A 20757-nucleotide genomic window follows, 5' to 3' on the forward strand; every position below is an offset into this window, starting at 1 on the left:
TGTTCAGGAAGCCTTTCTCATTTTAGAGGGAGAGCTTATGGTTATTCCCATGCTGCAGTGTTTTAATTCAGAGTTTATTGCAAGTGAAATATTTCCATCAGATGGCTGTGGATATTGAAGTCCTCTGCCATTGCATTAAATAAGAGGTAACCCAAGCAACACCAGTCCAGACTTTCTCCTTGCTCTGCCTCAACCATGCCCAAATTGCAAGGTTCCTGTAAATTTTTACAAGTGCTAAAGAACAAGACTTAGTAGCCTCCCTTTGCTAAGGAGATGGCCACACATCGCCATTCTCACACTATCGGCAGAGAAGCTGCCATGGAGAGATGTGACTCGCCTCCCAGTCAGGGAATTGTTGACAGAGATAAAAATAGGACCCAGAGTACCTGTAGCCAGTCCCTGATGTTTTGTATTGATTTGGGAGAGGCCCTCTAACACCCCTTGAGGTCTGTGCTCAGTTGGGAACGGCCAGTGCATATCGCTCCATCTGAACATGGTGTCCCTGAATACCCTGTCGGACTGAAGGGAACTCTGACCAGAAGATGACGAATGTAGCTGCTTGGGAGCGTACCTGCCTGCTCAGGGAGTGCAGTCTATGCTGGGTACGGGGACTATGGTTATTCTGATTAGCATCTGAGGATTGAATCCAAGCTGTGGCACTCAGCTGCTGGAGTTGCTCTTCTCACATGCAAGAGCAAGGCTTGGTAGCTCCTCCAGGCAGTGTCTCACTGTGGGATGAGTACTTGCTAAAGGCCACCCCTACCTAATAAATGGAAGGGGGGTGGGAGGTCGCCCCAGCCCAGTCAGAAGGGGATGTCAGACGAGTATTGCTGCTTTTGGTTTGATGAAGCCTGGCTCCCGCTGGAAAATAAATATCCTCATGGAAGTCACAAGTGCCTGTCTCCTCAGAGGAACCGCTGGGGTGACCATGCTGAGCCAGACGGCTGTTCCCTGACGTTGTCCCCATCTGTTGCTCTGTTCGGTCTCCAGTCCCCCCCGTGGTGGAGCCGGCCTTCCAGGACGTGCGCCAGGGCATGGGGCGCAGCGTCACCCTGCGTTGCACCATGCTGAAGGGCAGCCCCATGAAGGTGGCCACCTCCGTCTGGCGCTTCAACGGGACCCTCCTGGCACAGCCGCTGGCAGAGCAGCAGGACTACTCGGAGCTGAAGGTGGACAGTGTCAGCCGGGAGACCAGCGGTAGCTACGAGTGCAGCATTTCCAATGATGTGGGGGTCTCCGCCTGCCTCTTCCAGGTGTCTGGTAAGTCCCAGAGGGGCCATTGGAGCGAGCTGTTGGATGGGGGAGATGGAGGTGGGAAGCTTGCTCCCCATAAACTGGTGCCAGTACAGGCAACCTCTGCTGCCTTCTCTGTGCCTGGTGCTGTATTCAGAAGGGATGACTTCCCATAAGCCAACAAGGAGATCTGCCTCCATCATTCAGGCAGTCCTTTAAGTCAGGGGTGGGCCTGAGGCAGTTAGTGCCAGCCAGTGGTACATTTTAGCAATGTTTGACCACCTGCCTGAAAGATACAGGACTTAAACTCAAGGCTGCCATCAACTTTCAAGCCTGGACAACCTGTACCTTAGATAAGTATTGACCAAGGGGGAGTGAAAGGCTCTCTACATCCACCCAACAGGCTCCAACCCATCTAATTTCCCCTTTTAAAACAAACAAACAAAGAAGAACTGTATTATGTGTTCCTGTACCTTCCTTATGTCTCCTGTCTGTCTGTGTCTCATGATGCCTGCTAGGACAAACGTGAGCTGGGAATGGGCACTGGTACCCAGTGCGTGCTCTGCTCACAGTTTTCTGTGAATCCAGCAGGCTGTGTAACGGGACTCCTTTCCAGCACCTGCATCCGCAAAGAAGGACAGCAGAGTTATAGCATCTAAAACCACACATCTGACCTGGCCTCTCCAGCTGATCATTAAATCTGCTTTTCCCATGACCCCAGAATTGACTTGGGCACCAGTTTCTAGAAAAGCTATCCGATGCAGTTGCCTTAAGAAGCAGTAAATTCAGCCAAAATATAGGCTTTTCTGTCCGGGGCCAATTTATAATACTTTTCAAGCCAGAGCTGAACAAATGAGAATAAATAACACCCAGAGAGGCCTGATTTTGAAGCAGATCTTTCCCAGGATTTGGAAAAGCTCATGTATGCTGTAACTCTGAGATGCTCTCAGAAATGGGGAAGTCCAAACCACTTCTACTATTCGGGCCCCTTTTCAGGACCTTGCTCTCACCCCTTGAGATTTTCTGGAATTTGTCTGACAGTGGATATTGCTTGAGAGCTTTGGCCCTCTCTACCCTTTCTTCGTACGCTTGCAACTCTCATGGCACTAAGTGAAGGCAAACCATATCCCGCTGTGAGCCACCGCGGCAAACTGTGTCCCTAGCAAGCTTGGGAATGCTCCCGGGCTATGAATTTCTTGCTAGAGGTAGTAACAAGGACATATTTTCACCAGCACCATGCCGTGCCCCATGAGATAAGATCCCCCTCAGCAGAAAGCAGCATTCATCCTTAGAGAGCACTCATCAGGAAAGTAGCAAGCATTTATTTTCCTGCATCCCTTCTCCGTTTCCAAGGCGTTGATATCTGATGGTGGCTTTTCAGCTCCAGACGTCTCTGCCTGTGTCCTGGACAGTTACAAATCAATTAGACCTTCTGAGCCTGTAGAGCAACCTGAAAAATAACCCAGTGACTAGACTGCCGCGCTTGTGCTCGGGGCCGCTCGAGTTCTAATTCCCATCAGCCACAGCCTTCCTGTGTGAACAGGGAGAATAGCATAGTCTCTTTTTGTTTCTCATTCTTCTCTGTGAAAGAAGGACCATAAACCTTCCTATCTGACAGGGAGGCAGTGCCTCATTTGTAGCTGTGAGGTGTTCGGATGTATTGGAAGCAGAGCACATAAACCTGCCCAGGATGGGATTAGTTTCTTCTACAGATGGGAGATTAGCTTTCCGGGATGTTTTGGAAGGACAGTGAGACATCCAACCCACTCCCCTTGAGCAAGTTATCAGGGCAGCCCATACTGGTCACCACCTGCACTCCTAGCAGCCGCAAGCGCAGAAAAGCCCTGAAAGATGGAGTGAATAACCTTCAGCCCTTCTCTTCAGCTGTAAGGAAAAGGCAAAACTTTCCAGCAATGGTAAAATTTTCCAGAAAGGAAGTTCCAAAAGTATCTTGATGTGCTGCGTTTCTATTAGAAGCCTTTTTTTTTTTAGCTTCTGTTTCCATCTTGGAGTCAATTAATAAGGAATTAATATCATGCGAGATGATGATTATCATCAGTTCTTATTTTATTTTGGGATCCATTATGAAGCTTGACTTCCACAGTCAATACAAGTTGAATAAGCAGCAATTAGTCTCTGAGGTGGTTCTGAACTTCTTGCTTGTGCAAAAATTCAAGTCAATAAAAATAATAAGAAAAAAAGGACTTGGAAATAAACATCAATATTATCCATCTGAGTTCATAAAAAATAAACATTGAATCCTTTCAAGCCTAATTATAACCCCACAGAACGGCAAGGCCTGTGATTCAAGTGGAAAGGCGCAGCAGACTGCCGGGGGAGATGGTGTTTGCGCCTGTTCTGCCCTCCATCATCCCTTGCTGCCCAGGCATCTTTCTGGTCTGTGCAGGTCAGGATTGGACTTGAACCCAGAAAAGAGAGTTTTGTTTCAGGTCCAGCTCCAGATCCAGCCTGGCCCAGGACAGGACCTGCCAAAAATGGAAGTGCACAGGGTGAAATGAAGGTAATTTCAAATACAACAAAACCAGTTGTGGGTAAGACCTCAAGTTGCTTCTGGGCCCTGTGCCACCATCCCCAGGCTGCATGGCAGTAGCCGTCGAGCCCTGTTTGTTAATGGTTCAGGACAGCAGCGGCCGGGAAAATGATGGAAAACCCCTTGTTCTCTGAACCGTCCAGTTTCTCTATGGTACGTCATTTCTCCTGTGTTTCCCTTCCTCCCGCAGCCCTCTCTTTTTTAAGGGGAGACGTGGGTTAAGAAAAGACATCTCTGCCCCTGGAAAAGCTCCCGCTGTTTTTACCCGGGCTGAGGTCAGCATCCCCTTTGCTGCCGAGTTGACTGTCGTGTTACAAAGAGGCTGGAGCACTGTGTTGCCCAGGCAGGAGAGATGCAGAAGGAGCAAGGTCTCCTTTTTAATGCCGTGGTCCCTGTGTGATAAATAACACTTTTCCTATGACCTACTGGCCAAACGATCTTTCCTCAGGGTTTGTTAGCAGGAGACTCTGTAAAGCAGCAGATGAAACGGGAGGAACGCCAGTTTAAAGCTGTTACCTCAATCTAAACTACAAAGCAAGAGAGAAAAGATTAGCGCTGGTTCCAGCTGGAGAACTGAAGCTGTTCCCACCTTCTCTGGTGTTGGTCGTGCCCCACTGGTGTTGCAGGGCAGCTAGCCCTCCCAGTAGTTTAGGCTGTGAAAGCAGTAGTGATTCACAGGCAGTGATGGCACGTCAGTGCAACACCAGCTACATTAGTAAAGGTGTCCGTCGCGTCAAAGGCGAGCGGATGAGCTGGGCGAGTGGAGCTGTTCCACTCTCACATCTCTTTGTAATTTATGTTCCCCTTGATCCCACTCTTTTACTTTCCTCCCTTTATCTTTTTTTCCCCCTCCAGCAAAAGCTTACAGCCCAGAGTTTTACTATGACACTCCCAACCCCACCTTGAGCCAGAAGCAATCCAAGAATTACTCTTACGTCTTGCAGTGGACACAGAAGGAGCCCGATGCTGTAGATCCTATCCTCAAGTACCGCCTGGAAGTCCGGCAGGTAAGGTCTGCTCTTCTGGAGCCTCAGTGCTTGCCCTCGGGAAGAGGACCTCTCAGGGGGCGGTTACATCAATGTCTCCTTGCTGATTAAGAGCTGAAGGTGATGAAATTGCCAGACCCTGGTGGTCTTGCACCTTCCCCACCAAATGGAAGAGACAGGCCAAGTGCACGGCATTCATTTTTAGGTCTGGTGTTGGGTGTGATCAAGGGCTTTCGAAGCCCTGCTGCCTCCCATCAGACTGATCATGCTCAGTGTTCTGAATGGGGTTTTAATGTGAGCAAAACCCCACAGTCGTTACTGGGTATGGTAGATTTTATAGGCCAAAGACTCAAGTGAGTGGAATTCCACCCTCCTCACTCGTATGAAATAAAGGGAATAAGCTGAAGAGCTCTCCAGGCAGGAGCTGCAGGAAAAAGTCATTGGCGGTTGTGTTGCAAAAGGGCTTTCATATTGTCACAGTAATGAAGCTATTTGGACTATATAAACTCTGCAGGAGAAGAGAAGTGGGTTTGAAGGTTTCTGAGTCTAAAGAGAAATCATACCAGAGGGGAGGGAGGAAGAACTGGGGGGAATCTGAAGGGATCTCTGGTTGAAGAAGGTTAGGGAAAAGAGTCTGATGTTTTTAAAGAGCACATTAGCCTAGCGGGATTGCCAGGTACTTTCATCCACGCTCAGCAAAGTGCCTACGTTCAACATTTTTTAAAAATGGAGCACTTAAAATTGGTGTTTCTTGCCATTCAGTGGTAGCTTGGAAGCAAACATGTTTTGCAAGGAAAAGTTTGTTTACTGTAGAATGAAAACAAAATAATTAAAAAGATCCAAGTGTGTCTTTCCTCTAGTTCTGCACAGTAGGCTCCAGTTTTATGTCTCCGTTTGATTGTGAGCTCTCTGGGGTGGGACAGCCTTTGTTTTGTTACTCAAACTGTGTGAAGCACATTGTCAGTGCTTAATAATAATACAGGACACAGGGGAGCCTCTAATAATGAAGGCAGTTTGTCATAGTACCCCTTCCCTCTTAGCCGAGCTTCGCTATTATCAGCACTGCAACTCAAGGAACTAATTTGTGATTTTTATCCTTCTCCAGTGATGTCGAGGGTTTTTCCCTTTTGCACAGTGCCTAAAAGTAATCTTGGATCTGTTCCTCATTGAGCTCCTACTGAAAGGGAAGATCACATTTCTGCTTTAAGTTATGACACGAAGGAAGCTGAGTGCCCGTGCAAATTTAACCCTCCCTGGTTTTGTTCATACCCCATCGGTTACTGCTGTTAAGGTTTCTTTTGGAGCATCTCTACATAGTTGTGAGTATTGAGTGGTGTGTTTTAGAGGCGTGTTATGCCGTGGCCCCTCTGTAGCCTAGTCTCATGTATGGGCAGGGTCTTAGACCTGGCTACAGGTGGCCTGGGTCTGAATAAGGGAGGGCAGAGCGAGGAGGAAGCAGAGGAGATCTGTTCCCACTTCTGTCAAGCACAAGCAGGAAACACTCTGGAAGAGGTTTTCTTGGTATTGCCTCCTCCTACAAAGATGCTTGCATTTCGGGATGAGGTCTCTGCCTCCATGTGCCATACTGAGGTTTCACTGAGAACTTTTAATTTCCTTGTTCCAGAGGATCACATCCCCTCTTGTCTCCAATTTGCCGCTTCCCAGAGCTGCCTCTGTCCTCCTCTCCTGCCTTCCTGGCGTTTGCCCCGCTGTATCTCACTTGGGCTCCAAGCAGCCTTGCGACTGACATCTTCCACTTGTTCCCTTGTGCCATCACCCTCTTCCACATCCCATCAGCTTTGCTGCTTTGTCACACCTTCTTCTCCATGCTGGGGCGCCTGGGCTGAGCTTTGTGTTTTGCTGTTCTGTCATGGGACCGCAGAACATGGTGACATTACTGAATATAACTGTGAAAAGCTCAAAAGCTTAAAAGCGTTGCTGACTAGAGAGCTCTTAAGAACAGGGATTTGTCTGCCTGAGTGAGGAGCCACCGTTTGTCTGTGTGCCCTCCTCGCTGGATACACTGGCTTCCAGTCACTGGCTGTGGTGGCAGAGAAATCCTCCTGGAGAGCTTGGGTTGAAGTGGAATATTCTCCTCAGATAAAACAAGCCTTACACGTGGCCAGACGCGACTGATTTATTGCCAGCATCAAGTTGATGAAAGCTTATCCAGCCAGCCAGCCCAGGTCACCTTCTCCTCCAGCCCTGGGAGCTCCCCAGCCTCAGGGGTCAGCAGCAGGAGCTCTTCAGCATCTTAAGCCTGAATGAATGGGGCAGCAGCAGCCTGCACTCTTGGGGGCTGCTGAATCCCCCCAGGGGCTGTCTGGGGGGATTAACTCTTGCTGAGCTGGAATCCAAAGGGCAGCCAGCTGGGGTGCCCGCTGGTTTGTAAAATGCTTTGCTGGTTTTCATTTTGCTCTCCCCAGTTTGCTTGAAGAGCTCTTGGCATATGTAATACCAAGATCCCTAAGTAGCAGGATGCTTTGCAAGGCACCTGGGAACCCTCGAATTAAATTTTCTTGCTGCAGCTGCCAAAAATGGGGCTGCGTGAGAGTCAAAGTGCTGCTTATTAATTGCCTGGTGCCGTGTCTCCCCTCACTCTTCCTGTTCCACAGCTTACAAGGGCTGGTTGGGCATTCCTGTGGGGATTGCAAGCAGTCTGGGGGAATCTGGTTTCCTAAGTGATGCATGGGGACTCCCGGCAAGACAGGCAGGTGCATTTCCACAGGAGCTGATTGTTCCCGGCGCTGGGGAGCAGGCCGAGCGGCACAGCAGACGTACCAGTTCCAGTAGAATAAGAACTAACCTTCGATTAAAACCAAGTAAACAGCCTGACAGCTTGGAGCCACTGACCCAGGCAAAGCACGTACGATAGCAATGTGGAGCAAGCTTCTTGTAAAGCCTCTGTTGTATGTCTCAGCAAATAGGCTGTTATTTTCCGGAGTGTATCGGTCAGGTGGGCTAGGCAGTGGCTTCTGGTTGAGTGGCAATTCAGAGGGGAAAACATCCCCACCAAGGAACTGCAGGGGCCCCACAGGCATCTGTCCCGACAGCTTGGGAGGTTTTTCCTTTCCTGCTCCAGGGCGACTGGTCCGGACACCAACCCACCTTACTTCACCTTAGCCAGTGAACTCAGGAGCCTTGGGTGGTTTGGTCAAGGGCAGATGCCATGAGGCTTTTGGGCTACTTGTTTGGTCAGCTTTTTTTCTTCCATGTATTCTTGTAGCATAGAAAAGCACTGAGGCACTGCACTCCAACTGAAAATGTTTTTTCATTGCTTGGGGATTCAAAGCAGCCTCCTCAAACCAGATCTTTGCTTAAAAAATAAAAAGCCTTTTAAGTTGCTTGTTTCTCTCTGTGTATTTTATCCCCTCCCAGAGCTCTGCTTTAACATTAAAGAGAAATGAAAAGCCATCTAATATTGCAAGCAGGTTGCATCCTGGAGGAAAGATCTGAGCTGGGCTGGTGGTTACGGTTACAGGGGATCGTGGCAGAATTACTGTGCACTTAATGAGCTGGAACCCATCCGTGACCTGAGGCTGCAGGAGAAAGAGGAAGGAGAAGGTATTGGTGCAGTAGGGAAGCTTAATCTTCATTGTGCCCCTCAAGGAGACCTGAGGCTGCCGTCTCCTCCTCCGTACCTTCTCATACGCAGGCTCGGGCCAGAACGGGGCCAGTTTAACACATTCCTGCCTTTCCCCTCCTCCGAGCAGGCTCAGCTCTACCTGCCAGACAGACCCCTGTAATTTGCACCGGGCCAAGCCCTGGACCCATTTGCTAAATTAGCTCACTGGGTTGTCACTTCAGATTAATTCCTGTCAGGGAGACTGTCTTTAATGAGACTGGCCCTGTGCAATGCCTGAGTAATTGTATGGTCTCTCTTTGTTTGTACTTTCATCCCCTCCATGTTGGATAAACATCCCCTGCTGTCTACAAAACTCATCTGGGCTCCGGAGCCCGCTGCCACTTGCCTCATCAGCCAGCCCGAGTGGCATTAATGAGAGCTGCGGCAGTGGGGAGCCGGGCTCACCGTGTGGGGAGGTGACAGATAACAGAGCTGTTTGGACAGACATAGGACAGGGGCGTTAGCAGGAATTTAATGATTGTGATTAGAGTGGAAGGTTAACTCTGCTGATGGCCATCGCAACGCAGTGGGAGAGGTTTTGTGCCGAGGCCCACGGGCTGTGGATCTGTATCGCTTCATTTCTGCCTCTGAGAGTTGTTCTTTTGCTCTCCTCGGAGCCCACTTTAGCAGCATCTGTCAACTGCTGTCTGTCTGGGCTTCATTACCACACGGAGCCGGACACCCTGCCAAGGGCGCGCAGACCAGGGCAGGGACATCTCTCACTCGCTCCCTTCCCACCAAGCAGGGGTGGCGCTGTGCGAAAGGGAGGATGAGCCAGCGGTGCACCAGCCCATGGTCTTTTACATAAATGTTTAGTTGAGGACACTGTTAACTCGCATCATTATCCTTCCCCCATTCATGCACCACCATGGTTTGATGAACCTGCATGCGTGGCCCTTGGCGCGTGAGGAACCAGCCTAGTGGAGTTGGATGCATCTTCCAATGCTTGTAGGCGGCCCTGTGAGGAAATAAACAGCTGCTTTGTGCAGCCAGGGCTGAGTAAACTTCCAGAGCAAGCTAATCCACCCAGCCCTGCGCTCATCGGTAGTGAGAACGTCCACGCCAAAAGGCTGTCTCCTCCCATCTCCAGCAGTAGCCAGTGCCTGGAGAAGAGTATAAAACAGACACACACGGTATTGATTTCTCTGCCTCCAGATATTATAAGCCCGCTTTTTTATTAGGTCTCAGGTTAGGGAAGGCTGTGAAGGCAGAAAGGTGATGTACTCAAGCTGCTGTGGTGGCCCTTGCAGCAGCCCAGCCCTGTGCTCTGGGAGGTGAACGTGACCCCTTTTCTTCCACAGATCGCAACCGTGGCTTCAGGCGAAGCTTCCTGGGAAGCCGAGCAGCCGGTGCCTCAGGGGGTGTCACCTGAGGGCCGCACCTCGGGGCCGGGGGGCCACCGAGGGCTAGGAAGGAAGGCAGCTCTGCGCCAGGCAGGCAAGGGTGGCCCAACTGGCTTTACGAACCAAGGGGCTAACATTTTGCTGGCTCCGGGGATTACATGCTGTCTGGGCAACGCTGCCGTCACCAAGGTAACCGCCTCATGCGGGGGCTGCCGACAGGCCTGGGTCCATAGCCCTCGCCCCGAGGCTCGATGGGGCACCGTGCCCCCGCTGTGTCGTCCCCCCCCCCCCGACTGGTGCTGGGGGGAGGCTTTCAGCTGGGGGATGCTGCAGGAGCTGAGGAGATGATATGAGGAGATTTTAGGATAGCTTAGCTAAAAAGCAGTCAGGGCTGTCCTCCTAACACCTTTTCATACTAGAAGATGAAAAGCTTAAGGGATGGAGTTGTGGCTTGTAAAGCGGGGAGGCGCCCATCCTGCTCTGGATAAAATGTGATCTGTGGTGCACTGGCCTGGTGTTACATGGAAAAAGGGAGAGGGCTTGTGGTGCTGCGTCCACCGAGAAGTCCTCTGGCTGAGAGGATGCTTAACTGGACAGCCCAGTTTGATGTCCCAGTGTGGGGCATAGACAAGGCGCGTGGAAAAAGGATGTACGAATCCCTTTCCTCTTTGCTGCTAGAGCATTGCAGTCCCAGCCGGCTGCAGCGAGGAAGGGAGTGTGACTTCCCATGAAGCAGCAGGCGGTGGCCCTGGCTGCATGCGAGATGCTGCATGGATCGAAACACTTGTAGGGTGTGACAAATGGCGCATCCCTTCACTGTTCATCATTGCACAGAATCGTAGTATCATAGAATCGCCTAGGTTGGAAGGGACCTTTCAGATCATGGAGTCCAACCATCAACTTAACTCTGACAAAAACCATCACTAAACTATATCTCTAAGCACTATGTCTTTTAAAAACCTCCAGGGGTGGTGTCTCAACCACTTCCCTGGGGAGCCTGTTCCAATGCTTAATAACCCTTTCAGTGTAAAAATTTTTCCTAATATCCAGTCTAAACCCCCCCTGGTGCAACTTGAGGCCTTTTCCTCTATTTCACTTGATAATGGGTCCTGTCTCACTGGTGTTAGGGCTGGTGACTGCAGTGACTTGGCCTCCCGATGTTTGCCCAGGACTGAAGCTCAAAGCAGACCTTCTGTTGTAGGGTGGCATATAAGTCACGTCTGCCAGAAAGCTCCTTTAGTCCTGTCTTCTTTTTTGCCTGCCTTGGCTGCCAGTTTGATGTCTGATCACAGGCTGCTGCCATACGGGACGACGTCAAATCAACGCAATTCCACCTACCTGCTGAGCCGTCCTCTGTAGCGGGAAAAGGTGTTTTTTTCAGCTCTAACCCACCTCCCCCACTGATGCTCTTTTTTTTTTTTTTTTTTTTATTTCAACTTTTGTTCAGGCAGGGAGAATAGACAGATTATTTGTGCCCTCAAGTCAATTGCCTTCGGTTGTGCTAGTGGTGTACATGATACTGTGCAGAACTCAGCTCTGAGGGAGGTGGAAAAGGATGCAGAAAGAAGCCAGCGTGTCAACGGGAGGTGTGCTTGCCGGACGGTTGGAACAGCCATCATGATGCAAAGCCAGGGAAAGTAAGAGAAGGGAGAGGTGACACTGCCTTTTTAGGCTGCAAGAGGAGGAGAGGTTTGGGACGTACGGTGGGATTGCGTGGCAGCTGCACAGTGGTGGAAGGAGACTGGCTGATCAATAGCATTTGATGGACAAGCTGTGCTTGAAGCTTAATGAGAGCGCTGTGTGGGACCTAGGGGTAAAGCAGCAACTTTGCCGCAGGCGTTTGGGAGCGGAGAGGGCAGGATCCTGCCTCAGCTGTGCTCTCTGCTGCCTGAAAATGGGACACAACGTCAGTCACTGAGGCTGACAGCATGTTGAGCCATCTCTCCTTTTGTCACCAGGAATCTGTCTTGGGGCATGATGTGTTGATGAGATCAGCTGCTAGAACAAGGTCCTCTCTACCTGTGCTGTTAGGGAAGACTTCGGGACAGCCAGATGTTTGGTGGGGGTGGGAAATCAGGAGCTTTTTCCACGTTTCATGTATTCTTTACTGGCTAAGTTGGCATCAGCAGAGCTTCCACCCAGTGCAAAGGAAGCGAGTTTCCTTCTGGCTGTTGCTCACTGCAGAAACAGATATCTGCCCGACCACGGTTGTTGTTAGCCCTGTCAGCCAGAGGTTCAGAGTGATTCCTACAAGGCTGGCCAGGGAAGCCCAACACAGGCCTGACCAGCACAGATGGGTCAGGTGAGTTCAGTGGAAATGGCTGGGAGCTGTGGGATGAAGTTTCCCCCTTAGGTCTCCGCCTAACATCTTCCAGTGCCACTATTGACCTCCCTTTGCCCATGAGAGCTTAGCAAACGATACCTAATTAATGAATTAGTCTGGCAAATCCTGTCTTTTTGCATTCACAAATTGCTCTTCAGTATGATTCATGGTTTTCCTGAGCTGTTTATCCCTGGTCCACAGATCATTTGTAATGAGTTAGTTGGGAAAATTGATAATATGAGCGATAGCAGGTTAGTTATGCATCATGGTACCATTTCTCTTCTCTGATTATCCAAAGTAAGCAAGGTAACCTGCCCAAAACAGGGTAGCTGAAAGTTTTACAACGTAGCTTGACATTCATAAGGTGCCTTGCAGCAGAGATTTTGTCTTAATGTTCACTTTTTGTAAGCACTGCTCCTAATGCAGTTCAAGTACTCGACTGTGGAGGGAGGGAAAGCAGGATATTGTTTAGCTTGCCTAGTACAACGGAATAATTACGAACAGTTTTCCCACTCTTAGCTCTGTTTGGCGCCTGAGAAGAACCGTACAAATAATCTCGCAGGAAAGGCTCATATGATCTTAAAATACACCTAGTAGCAAAATCTCATCTTTCTCTAGCTCCTAACACCGCTGTTCAGTGCTCATTCAGGGTAAGGAGAATGTGAGAGAAGAGATAATCACATTCCCCCAACCAATATACCCCTCATATCAGCCTGGCAGGCTTGAGATGTTGTTTTCACACCATTGTGCTTGTTCGTATCCAGCAGGCTATTGGCTTGTGTTTTACAAAGCGGAGCACAGGATGAAAAATGCTTGCCAGGTATCAAAGATAAAAGTGAGTCCTTTGTGTGCATCTCTTACCCACCCTCCTTCAGTGGCTTCAAGGGGTACATGCTAGTTATTGAGTCTTTCTGAGAGTCCCTGTCGATAGGCTGTGATGCAGCTTCCTCCCATTTGCTCTGCTCATCTGTTGTGTTCGGTAGTCAGCCCGTGTTCCTCCTACTGCTTCAGAGTCTTTTCTTTGTGCGCCTTCTTCCCCTTTCCTGTTCCCCCTCCTATTTTCCGCCTCTTCTTTCTTTTGTTCCTGTTTCCTTTTTTGGTTTTTTTCCTGGCTTTCACTTCCTAGAACATGTTGGAGATAAGAGGGGAGAGTGTGCGAAGGGGGAAGAGAGATGTAATCTCTCCCGTAGCTGGTGACAAACAGGCAGGAGTAAGCACTAGATGGATGTTTTGACTGTGTTTTGTAAAGAGATGAAACGCATGCAGTAATGCTGCCAGTGCAGGCGGCTTGGAGCAACGTGAAGGACTTTCTGTCTCTCCTCGCATATGCTGTGCTGCCTGCCTCTTCTTTAACAGAGACGGGACTGCAAGTGCGGTCGAGTTAGAGGTAGCCATAGGCTCTGGAATGATACTTACCTGGACACCTTCGTTATGTGTACCAGCCTGGCAAGTCCAGAGTCCCACACAAAAGCTGTTTCTGCTCCGATAAGCAATAGCCCCATCCTTTGTTAATTGTTGTTTTTAAGGGTAACGGTGCCCAAACAGAGGGCTCTGCCAGGGTCTGTAGACAACTGAAGTAAAAAACTCAACTCCTGTTGGTGGAGCGGGTTTCCCTTGTTAAGTCACAACCGTATTATAGACAAAATGTCCCAGAACGCAACCTATCTGCAGCTGAGCAAACCTGGGCTATGCAGAGTCTGCTCGATTTTTCTTCTTGGGGCCAGAAGTCCTGACAGCGTGGTGCAGAGACACATACACGGCTCTGGCTGCGGGTAGTTCATGTCCAGTGCAAGGAAATAGGTGGAAGAGGAGACTTCACTCACTGAGATTAGCCGTGGGTATAAAGTTGGATTCAGTAAGGCCCTGAGCAGTGATGAGTTTCAGATGTGAGGCTCAAAAGGGACTGGAACCATTGCTCTGGGTAGGAGGGGGCTGTGAAGCAACGTGAGGGATATTGTCCCTTACTCAGCTGATGCCCATGCTGCGGACAGAGAGGTGATTTGAGGCTCTGCAGTGCATAGTCAAGTACAGGTAGGACCTTGCAGCAGCCGTATAGAGATTCCAGTCGGAACAGAAGGACCGCATGTGCCTTCAAGATCGAAGATATGTCTGCAAGACAGTAGGAGAGAGATAACAAGCATAGCTAGACATACATGTAACCTGCCTAGCTCAGTATAAACCACAGTGACACCAACATCGGCTCCTTGCACAGAGTGGGGAGAGTGTGGCTCTCCCTCCCTTTCCCACCCATCACCAAATTCAGGTGCTAGTTTAACCCCTTCTTCTTCTCCAACTCCCGGGCTCCCCCTCCTCAGGACGTGCGGCCATGAGATGCCCCAGTAAGCCCATGGCTGATGAAGTTGCCAGTCATACTGTGCCTCAGGTAAGGCTTTTACTTGACTGTCTCCCTGACAGAGTGAAGATTAGGTCTGTTCTTCTTAGACTGGGGAACATATGCTAATAAAATACATATTGCTTTCTGATCAGCCCCTAATGAAAGACATTATTGAAGAGTGTGGAACAAGCACTTACAGTAATTCATGACAGCACCAATTTGGCTTCTCTAGGAAGCTGTAAACTGCTGCTCTCGGCACCTAATGAGGATGGGCAGCTGATTGTGTGTGCGAGAGGAAGAGAGAGAGACTGTCTCCTGGCTTAGATGGCTCCAGCTGTCCTCGGTAGCTACTGAAGGTCACAATCGCTTCGCTCTCTGGAGCTGGGGATGTCTCAGCCCAGAAAGGGAGCCTCCTGCTAAGGACAATTTAGGAGGAAAAGCTTCCAGGACTCCTTATTTAGACTGAATAATGGATTCGATTTGGCCATCCATGCCGGCTTACCCCCAGGATATGAACCTGTGTGCTTGACTGATAAACAACGTAGGCATGAATGCCGGTTCACTGGTGTGCTTGTCTGGCAAATGCCAACTTTATGTTTGCAATGTGATTATTTGCTGCGGAAACCCCTAATGAGTAATGGTCATCAAGCAAGGAAAATTAAATAAATCCAACTTTAAACGTATCCTAGCGCTTTAATTGATGCTGTTAATGCTTGACATCATTTCCATTCAAGGTGGTGATGAAGTACTAACCCAGGAAAATGTTTTAATCCAATCTGACAGGCACAGGAATTTTGATGAGAGATTGTAGAGAAACATCACAGTGACTGTCTTCATATTCAAACCAAATTTCTCCACTAACCAAAACTTACCCAAATAGCTTTTCCAGATGGCACCTACACTGCTGAGTGGGCAGGCATCTTCCCCATGGCCGATACCAGCCAGTCAGATCAGAATCCCCTATTAGGATTGTGCTGCTGCAATGTTGTGCAGCTGACACCAGATTGGGATGTAATGCCATCTCAGTGAAGAATCAGGATATCGTAAAGAAGATCTGAAAGACAGAAAACTACTTGAGTGGTTCGGGTGGGATGAAATGCAGCAGTACAAAGGCAAGGTCATGCATGTGGCGAGCGCTATCAGAGGAACCTGCTGCAGGCTGGGAGCTCATCAGTGGGAAATCACCGAAGTGGAGGAATGATGTGTGTGAGTGCGTGGACTTCAGGGAACTGCTGGTAAGATGCGGGTGTGAGAAAGGGCAGAGGTACTCCTAGGTGAAGCCTGAGGTACTTCCAGGCAAGGTGGAGAAGTGCTGCTGCATCCTATACGCAGGGCTGGGATACTGAACTCCAGCAAGTGGGATCATGCAGAAAAGGATTATAGAGCAGATCAGGGAAAGTGAGAGTCTGTGTTACAAGAGGAGGCACAGAGTGCTCAGCTTGTTTAGCCCAGCAAAGCAAAGGCTGAGAAGGGGGTGTGATTGCTGTCTTTAAAAACATCAGGGGGTCAAGCAGCAGGGAGGGAAAAGAGCCATTTAAGCTAAAGGACAATATTGGCACAAGATCAACTGGGTGCAAGCTGCCTGTGAATAAATTCAGGCTGGAAATGAGAACATTAGGGCGGTCGGGCTCTGGAACGGCCGTCCAGCAGGAGGAGCAGGCCAAACGGGAACGGCTTTTAAGATGGGATGTGGTACATTCATAAAATGAATAAGCAGAGGTAGCCCCTGTGGTGTTAGGGGACTGGACTCTGTGAGGCAGGAGTGTACTTCCACTTCTTTGTCCCTGAACGTGGCTGTGCTTTTCCCTTTTCTGAACTCCTGGAAGATAGGAGGGGGCTGCCAGTGCAGAGGGGTTTTCTCCCTCTGCCAAAATACAAAGACCAATAATCAAATCTGTGGTGTTCAATTGCAATGTCAAAGACAAACCATCTTCCACTGCTCTGCCCTGTGGTGACAAGGTGACATCTGGGACCAGAATCTCAATCCATTGCTGTGTGTCAGAAAGTGAATGGGAAGAAGTGAGAGATTTATGGCACATTTTTCCATCATTGCGGAAAATATTGGAGGCTCATATTCAGGAGAGGTTCCTAAAGTTCCCTGTCCCCACCTCCCTCCTGCGCCTGTTTCTGAGCAATTTTCATTCCTCTTTTCCCAAGGAATTTGCAGTGATCTTATTTCTACCTGTGGAACTCCTCTCCTGGGTTCTCGTTCTCCAGCAATGGAGAATGGGTCCGGCCCTTGGATAATTTGCTTTCAATCTTTGATGCTGTAAACTCTGCCACACATAAATCCTGTCATCATATTTTCCTTTTTTTTTAAAGCCCATGGCATCTAAACTCTTTGAAGTTACCTCTCTGCAAGGCATCCTGTAGTTTTGGAGGTGCAGTTGGGGCAGAAATTGAGGGCAAGGCTGGGGTAGCAGGGTATTTTGCGCTGCAGAGCTCCGTGTTCATCCCAGGAGTTGTTACCAACACCGTAACAAAGCTCAGCCCCTTCCAGTCCTTAGGATGGGGTGCTTGGAAGTATCTTTCCTGGCTGTCACCAGTTTAAGGCCACAGCCCCAGCATGTTGAGGGCAACGGTGTGATTGTTTCTGGCCTTTGTGAACGACACTCCCTTTGGAAGTGAGCAGCGGTGTCTTAGGTGGACTTTTTTTGGGATGAGTTCATGGCAGTTGCAGTCACAGGGGAAATCTGATGTGAGCTGGTGCCTGCAGCACTCTAGGCCAGAGCTACATAATGTGTCCAAGACTCTTGGCAAACAGGCTGACCTGGTAAAAATGGGAGCCTCTGTCACAGCCTGAGTAGTATTGCCTGACAGAGGAAAAGTGCCCTTCTCCTGGCCCCTGGACCATGCTAAACTGGGATGTCTATGCCTGATGAGAAAATGGGCAGCTTGGCTGAGACTGTTCTTCTGGGCATGTGAGAGAGATGGACGCCCTCACACCTACTGCTGCCAGGACAATGAACTTTGAAGACCACCTTGATTGCTGGTTGCTTAAAGAGTGCAGCTCACCAGCTGCACGGGCAGTTGAAGATTATTTTGTCCACATTATTGCCCCGTGCTTCTTTCAGACCTTTTCGAGATACCTGTGCTTCCTGCACCACCAGGTGCATAGTTGGGCTGGGATGGGGGGGGACTCAGCCTAATGTCCCACCTGCACACTTGCCAGAGATGCCATTTGTCTGTTGTGCTCCTGCGTGGAGCTGCATGGGGAGCGAGGAAGAGCCTGTCGGAGGGAGGGAGCCTGTGTGCAGGGCTGCTGTGCCTTTGTCTGCCATCTCCTCTCCCTTTGGAAAGGCCGGGATGGCTGGGGATGGGAGACGGGAGCTTTCCCAGCGCCCCATATCTGCGGTTAGCCGGTGACGACGGAGTGGGAGCACGGGCAGCCATCCCCTGTCTCGTTTGTGCTGCAGGAGTGAGCAGCTGGGGGAATTTGAATGAGGCTGAGAAAAAAGGGAGAGAGAGGAGAGCGAGCGTGTGTGGAAAGGATTTGGAGGGGAGAGACTGGAAAGCAGAGCTAGCGCTCCGGCCCTGTGCTGAGAAGTTGCTGAAGAAGCGGGACAAGTAAGGAGAGAGTGGCAGGAGTGAATAGCGATGCTGGGAAGCTGGATGCTCGCAGAGCAGTTCCTTTGCTCCGATCAGCTTGCTGGGGAATCTGCATGACTTTAACGTACCTTTTTCTAGCTGGAGTTTGCAACAATTCCCTGGGGCCTGGTGATGAAGCAGGTTTTCTTTCTAATTTCTCCCTCAAACAAGCATGCAGCTGCTTAATGTGCAGCTGGTTGTGAGACCACATGTGTGGCTACACAGGTCACACCAGGTCCCAGCGCAGGTAGGTTATCGTAGTCTTGTGAACGCGTGGTGTGGTTTGTTGAGCAGGACTGCAGCATTAACAATTGACAGGTCTGTTGGTTAATATACTTTGACTTTATTATGTCTGTTAGCTGATACGTACCTGGTTTAAACATCATTCAGTCTGAAAAACACATCCTTTTTTCCTTTAATAACCTGCATAAACAGAAAACGTAGATGTGGTGCTGTCATACTTTGGACCCCTCTGCCATGACAGTGTCCCAGCTGGGAAGGGGACACTCTCAGGGGCAGGGGTAGTCCTGCTTTTCTCTCTGGGACGTGTGTGCTTTTCTCTCTTGGTGTGTGCTGCTGGACCGTAAATCGGCTTGGCTGGCCGCAGTGGGAGAAGCACTCTCAAAGCACCACAAGCCGGCTCAAATGATGAGACGGGGGATTGGGCAGACAATACCTACCACCAGGGTGTGACGGTGAGGAGTGAGAAAGGGCAGACCTAGTTTGCAGGTCCCGGAGGCTTGATGGCTAAGTACATATGAGCATGTGAGCATGCTCTCCCTTGGTCGCTAATACTGCTTGCAAGTGACAAGGGAAAGGGACAGGTTGCACACTGTGTGTGTGAATACGTATGTCCCACATGGGGCTGATTTTGTCCTTTGTAAGGAGTTTCTAGCAAGCCCGTTCTGCAAGAACGCTCTCCCCTCTGCGGCCTGTGTGATATCCGCAGGCAGCTGGTAGAAACTGTGGGTTTGTTTGTTTTATCTCTTCCCATCCCCTCCCTCTCATTATTGGAAATGAAAGGAGATGAAAGCAGAGATGAGGCTGTGCGCTGCGCTGGGCTCTTGTTCTGGCCCCACTGGCAGCATCCCGAGCCTGGTGATGAATGAGCCTGTTGCGTGAGATCCTCCACTGAGGCTTCAGCATCTCTAATAAGGAAGGTGGCCAGCGTTTCACTGTCCTCTGCGCCTGCCTCTGCTTTATTAACTGCACCACAGCAATATTAAGCTGGAGCACTGGGCCAGCGTGATCAGGAGGAAGGAGGCTGAGGAAGGGGTGGAGGGAAGAAGATACCAGGGTAGCATGGGAGAAGAGCCTGCACAGAGCAGGAGAATGAGTGCAGCAGCCGGCTATTGGAGCAGAGGATTAAAAAAATGGGTTCCTGCTGGACTGATGCATGCAGCTCTGCACAGACTTACTGCTGGCCATCAGGGAGGCAAAGGATGTTTAGGGAGGGGGAGGCAGAGCCAGAGCCAGACCATGGCCTTAATGTCACTGTCTGCTGGACCTGTGCTAGCAACTGGAAGCTGGCACCTGCTCCACGTGCATAAAGCAGGCTGGAGCTGGCCCCTTTTTTCTCCCTTGCACTAATTTCATGCCTTTTAAACTCTGCTGGCAGCGCACCTGGCCCTTTCTCCTGATGGCTGCAGTTAGCCCAGGAGACACATTTGGCCCATGCTGTTTTTCACCCAGAAGAGCCCATCCTTCTAAGGACATCCCAGGCCAGTTCTGTCGGGATGCCAGGGCTGTAGGGACTGTAGGAGGGCAGCCTCTCTGGCAGCCCGTTGTTGTGTCTGTTCACATTGTGGGTTGAATAGAGCCAGGACACAGGCAAAGAGAAGAGTTGGGTCTGAAGTGTTTTGTTGGGGGGTAAGACCCGCTAGTTGTCCTAGGATGGAGGTGTGAAAAGCTATCAGTGGTGGCTGAAAGGCCAGTGCCACCTCCAGACACATAACTGGGCTCTGGGCAAGGCTTCAGCTGGTGCTAAATGTTGATTTTGCCCGCAAACTTCTGAAGTGCAACTATGGCCTGTATGGTGGGAGATGATGGGAGACCCTAAAGCATAAGTGAAATTAATGGGTCGTTGGAGCGTTCTCCTTTGAGGCCTCAAAGGCATACTGCCTTCTGTAGGCCCATGGGAATGTTTTTCCAGCTGCATCCCAGCAGGAATGGAGTTGCATATTGATGGGCCAGTGGATTTTTCTCAAAGGGAGTTTCTCCTGGGCTCTGTGTTGGATGGTTTCTCGGGGGAAAGACAGGCATGTTTTTCTGCACATCAGGGCCAAACGACTGCAAGAAGCAGCCTGAGAAGGTAGAGGAGAAGGTAGGGGAGAGGGGGGAGCCAAGATGCCCCCCTTGCACCCCCTCACACATTTTCCCCAAGTGAGCATGGCTGCAGTTTGCCTCCTCACAGGGCTAGAGCTGGACTCCAGTTTGCTCGCTCGCTCTCTGTATTTATTTGGTTAAATCGATGTGCTGCTGAGGATAGACTCGACTGGGGGATCTAGGGCTTTGCAGGCCAGACTGGAGGCTGATTTCTCGGTTTGTCCTGGATTAGGTGATGTGGGAGTGTAAGTGATTTGACATTGCTCCCAGAGGCTTTAGATACCCAAATTCCAACTAACTCCCAGCTGAGGTGGAATTTACACTGTCTGAATCTCACCCTTGGGCTTCTCTCCAATTCTCCATTTTGTTTCTCTTCTAAAGGTTATGTCCAGACAAGGGAAATGGCTCCTGACCTCCTCCAACCTGCTGGCTGCCTTCCCAGTGCCCC

The 20757-nt window shown here is 50.1% G+C and overlaps 1 protein-coding gene across 3 annotated transcripts in view; it reads left to right on the forward strand.

The window, feature by feature from the left end:
- MDGA1 (MAM domain containing glycosylphosphatidylinositol anchor 1) overlaps positions 1-20757 on the forward strand; it is a 147812-nt gene that overhangs the window by 95278 nt on the left and 31777 nt on the right. For all 3 annotated transcript variants that reach the window (XM_074579729.1, XM_074579728.1, XM_074579730.1), the window contains 2 exons: positions 991-1260; positions 4640-4791. In XM_074579729.1, the coding sequence (XP_074435830.1) occupies positions 991-1260; positions 4640-4791 (422 nt within the window). The remainder of the gene's footprint in view (positions 1-990; positions 1261-4639; positions 4792-20757) is intronic.

This window comes from Larus michahellis, chromosome 3 (assembly GCF_964199755.1).
Source record: "Larus michahellis chromosome 3, bLarMic1.1, whole genome shotgun sequence".
NCBI classification, from domain to species: domain Eukaryota; kingdom Metazoa; phylum Chordata; class Aves; order Charadriiformes; family Laridae; genus Larus; species Larus michahellis.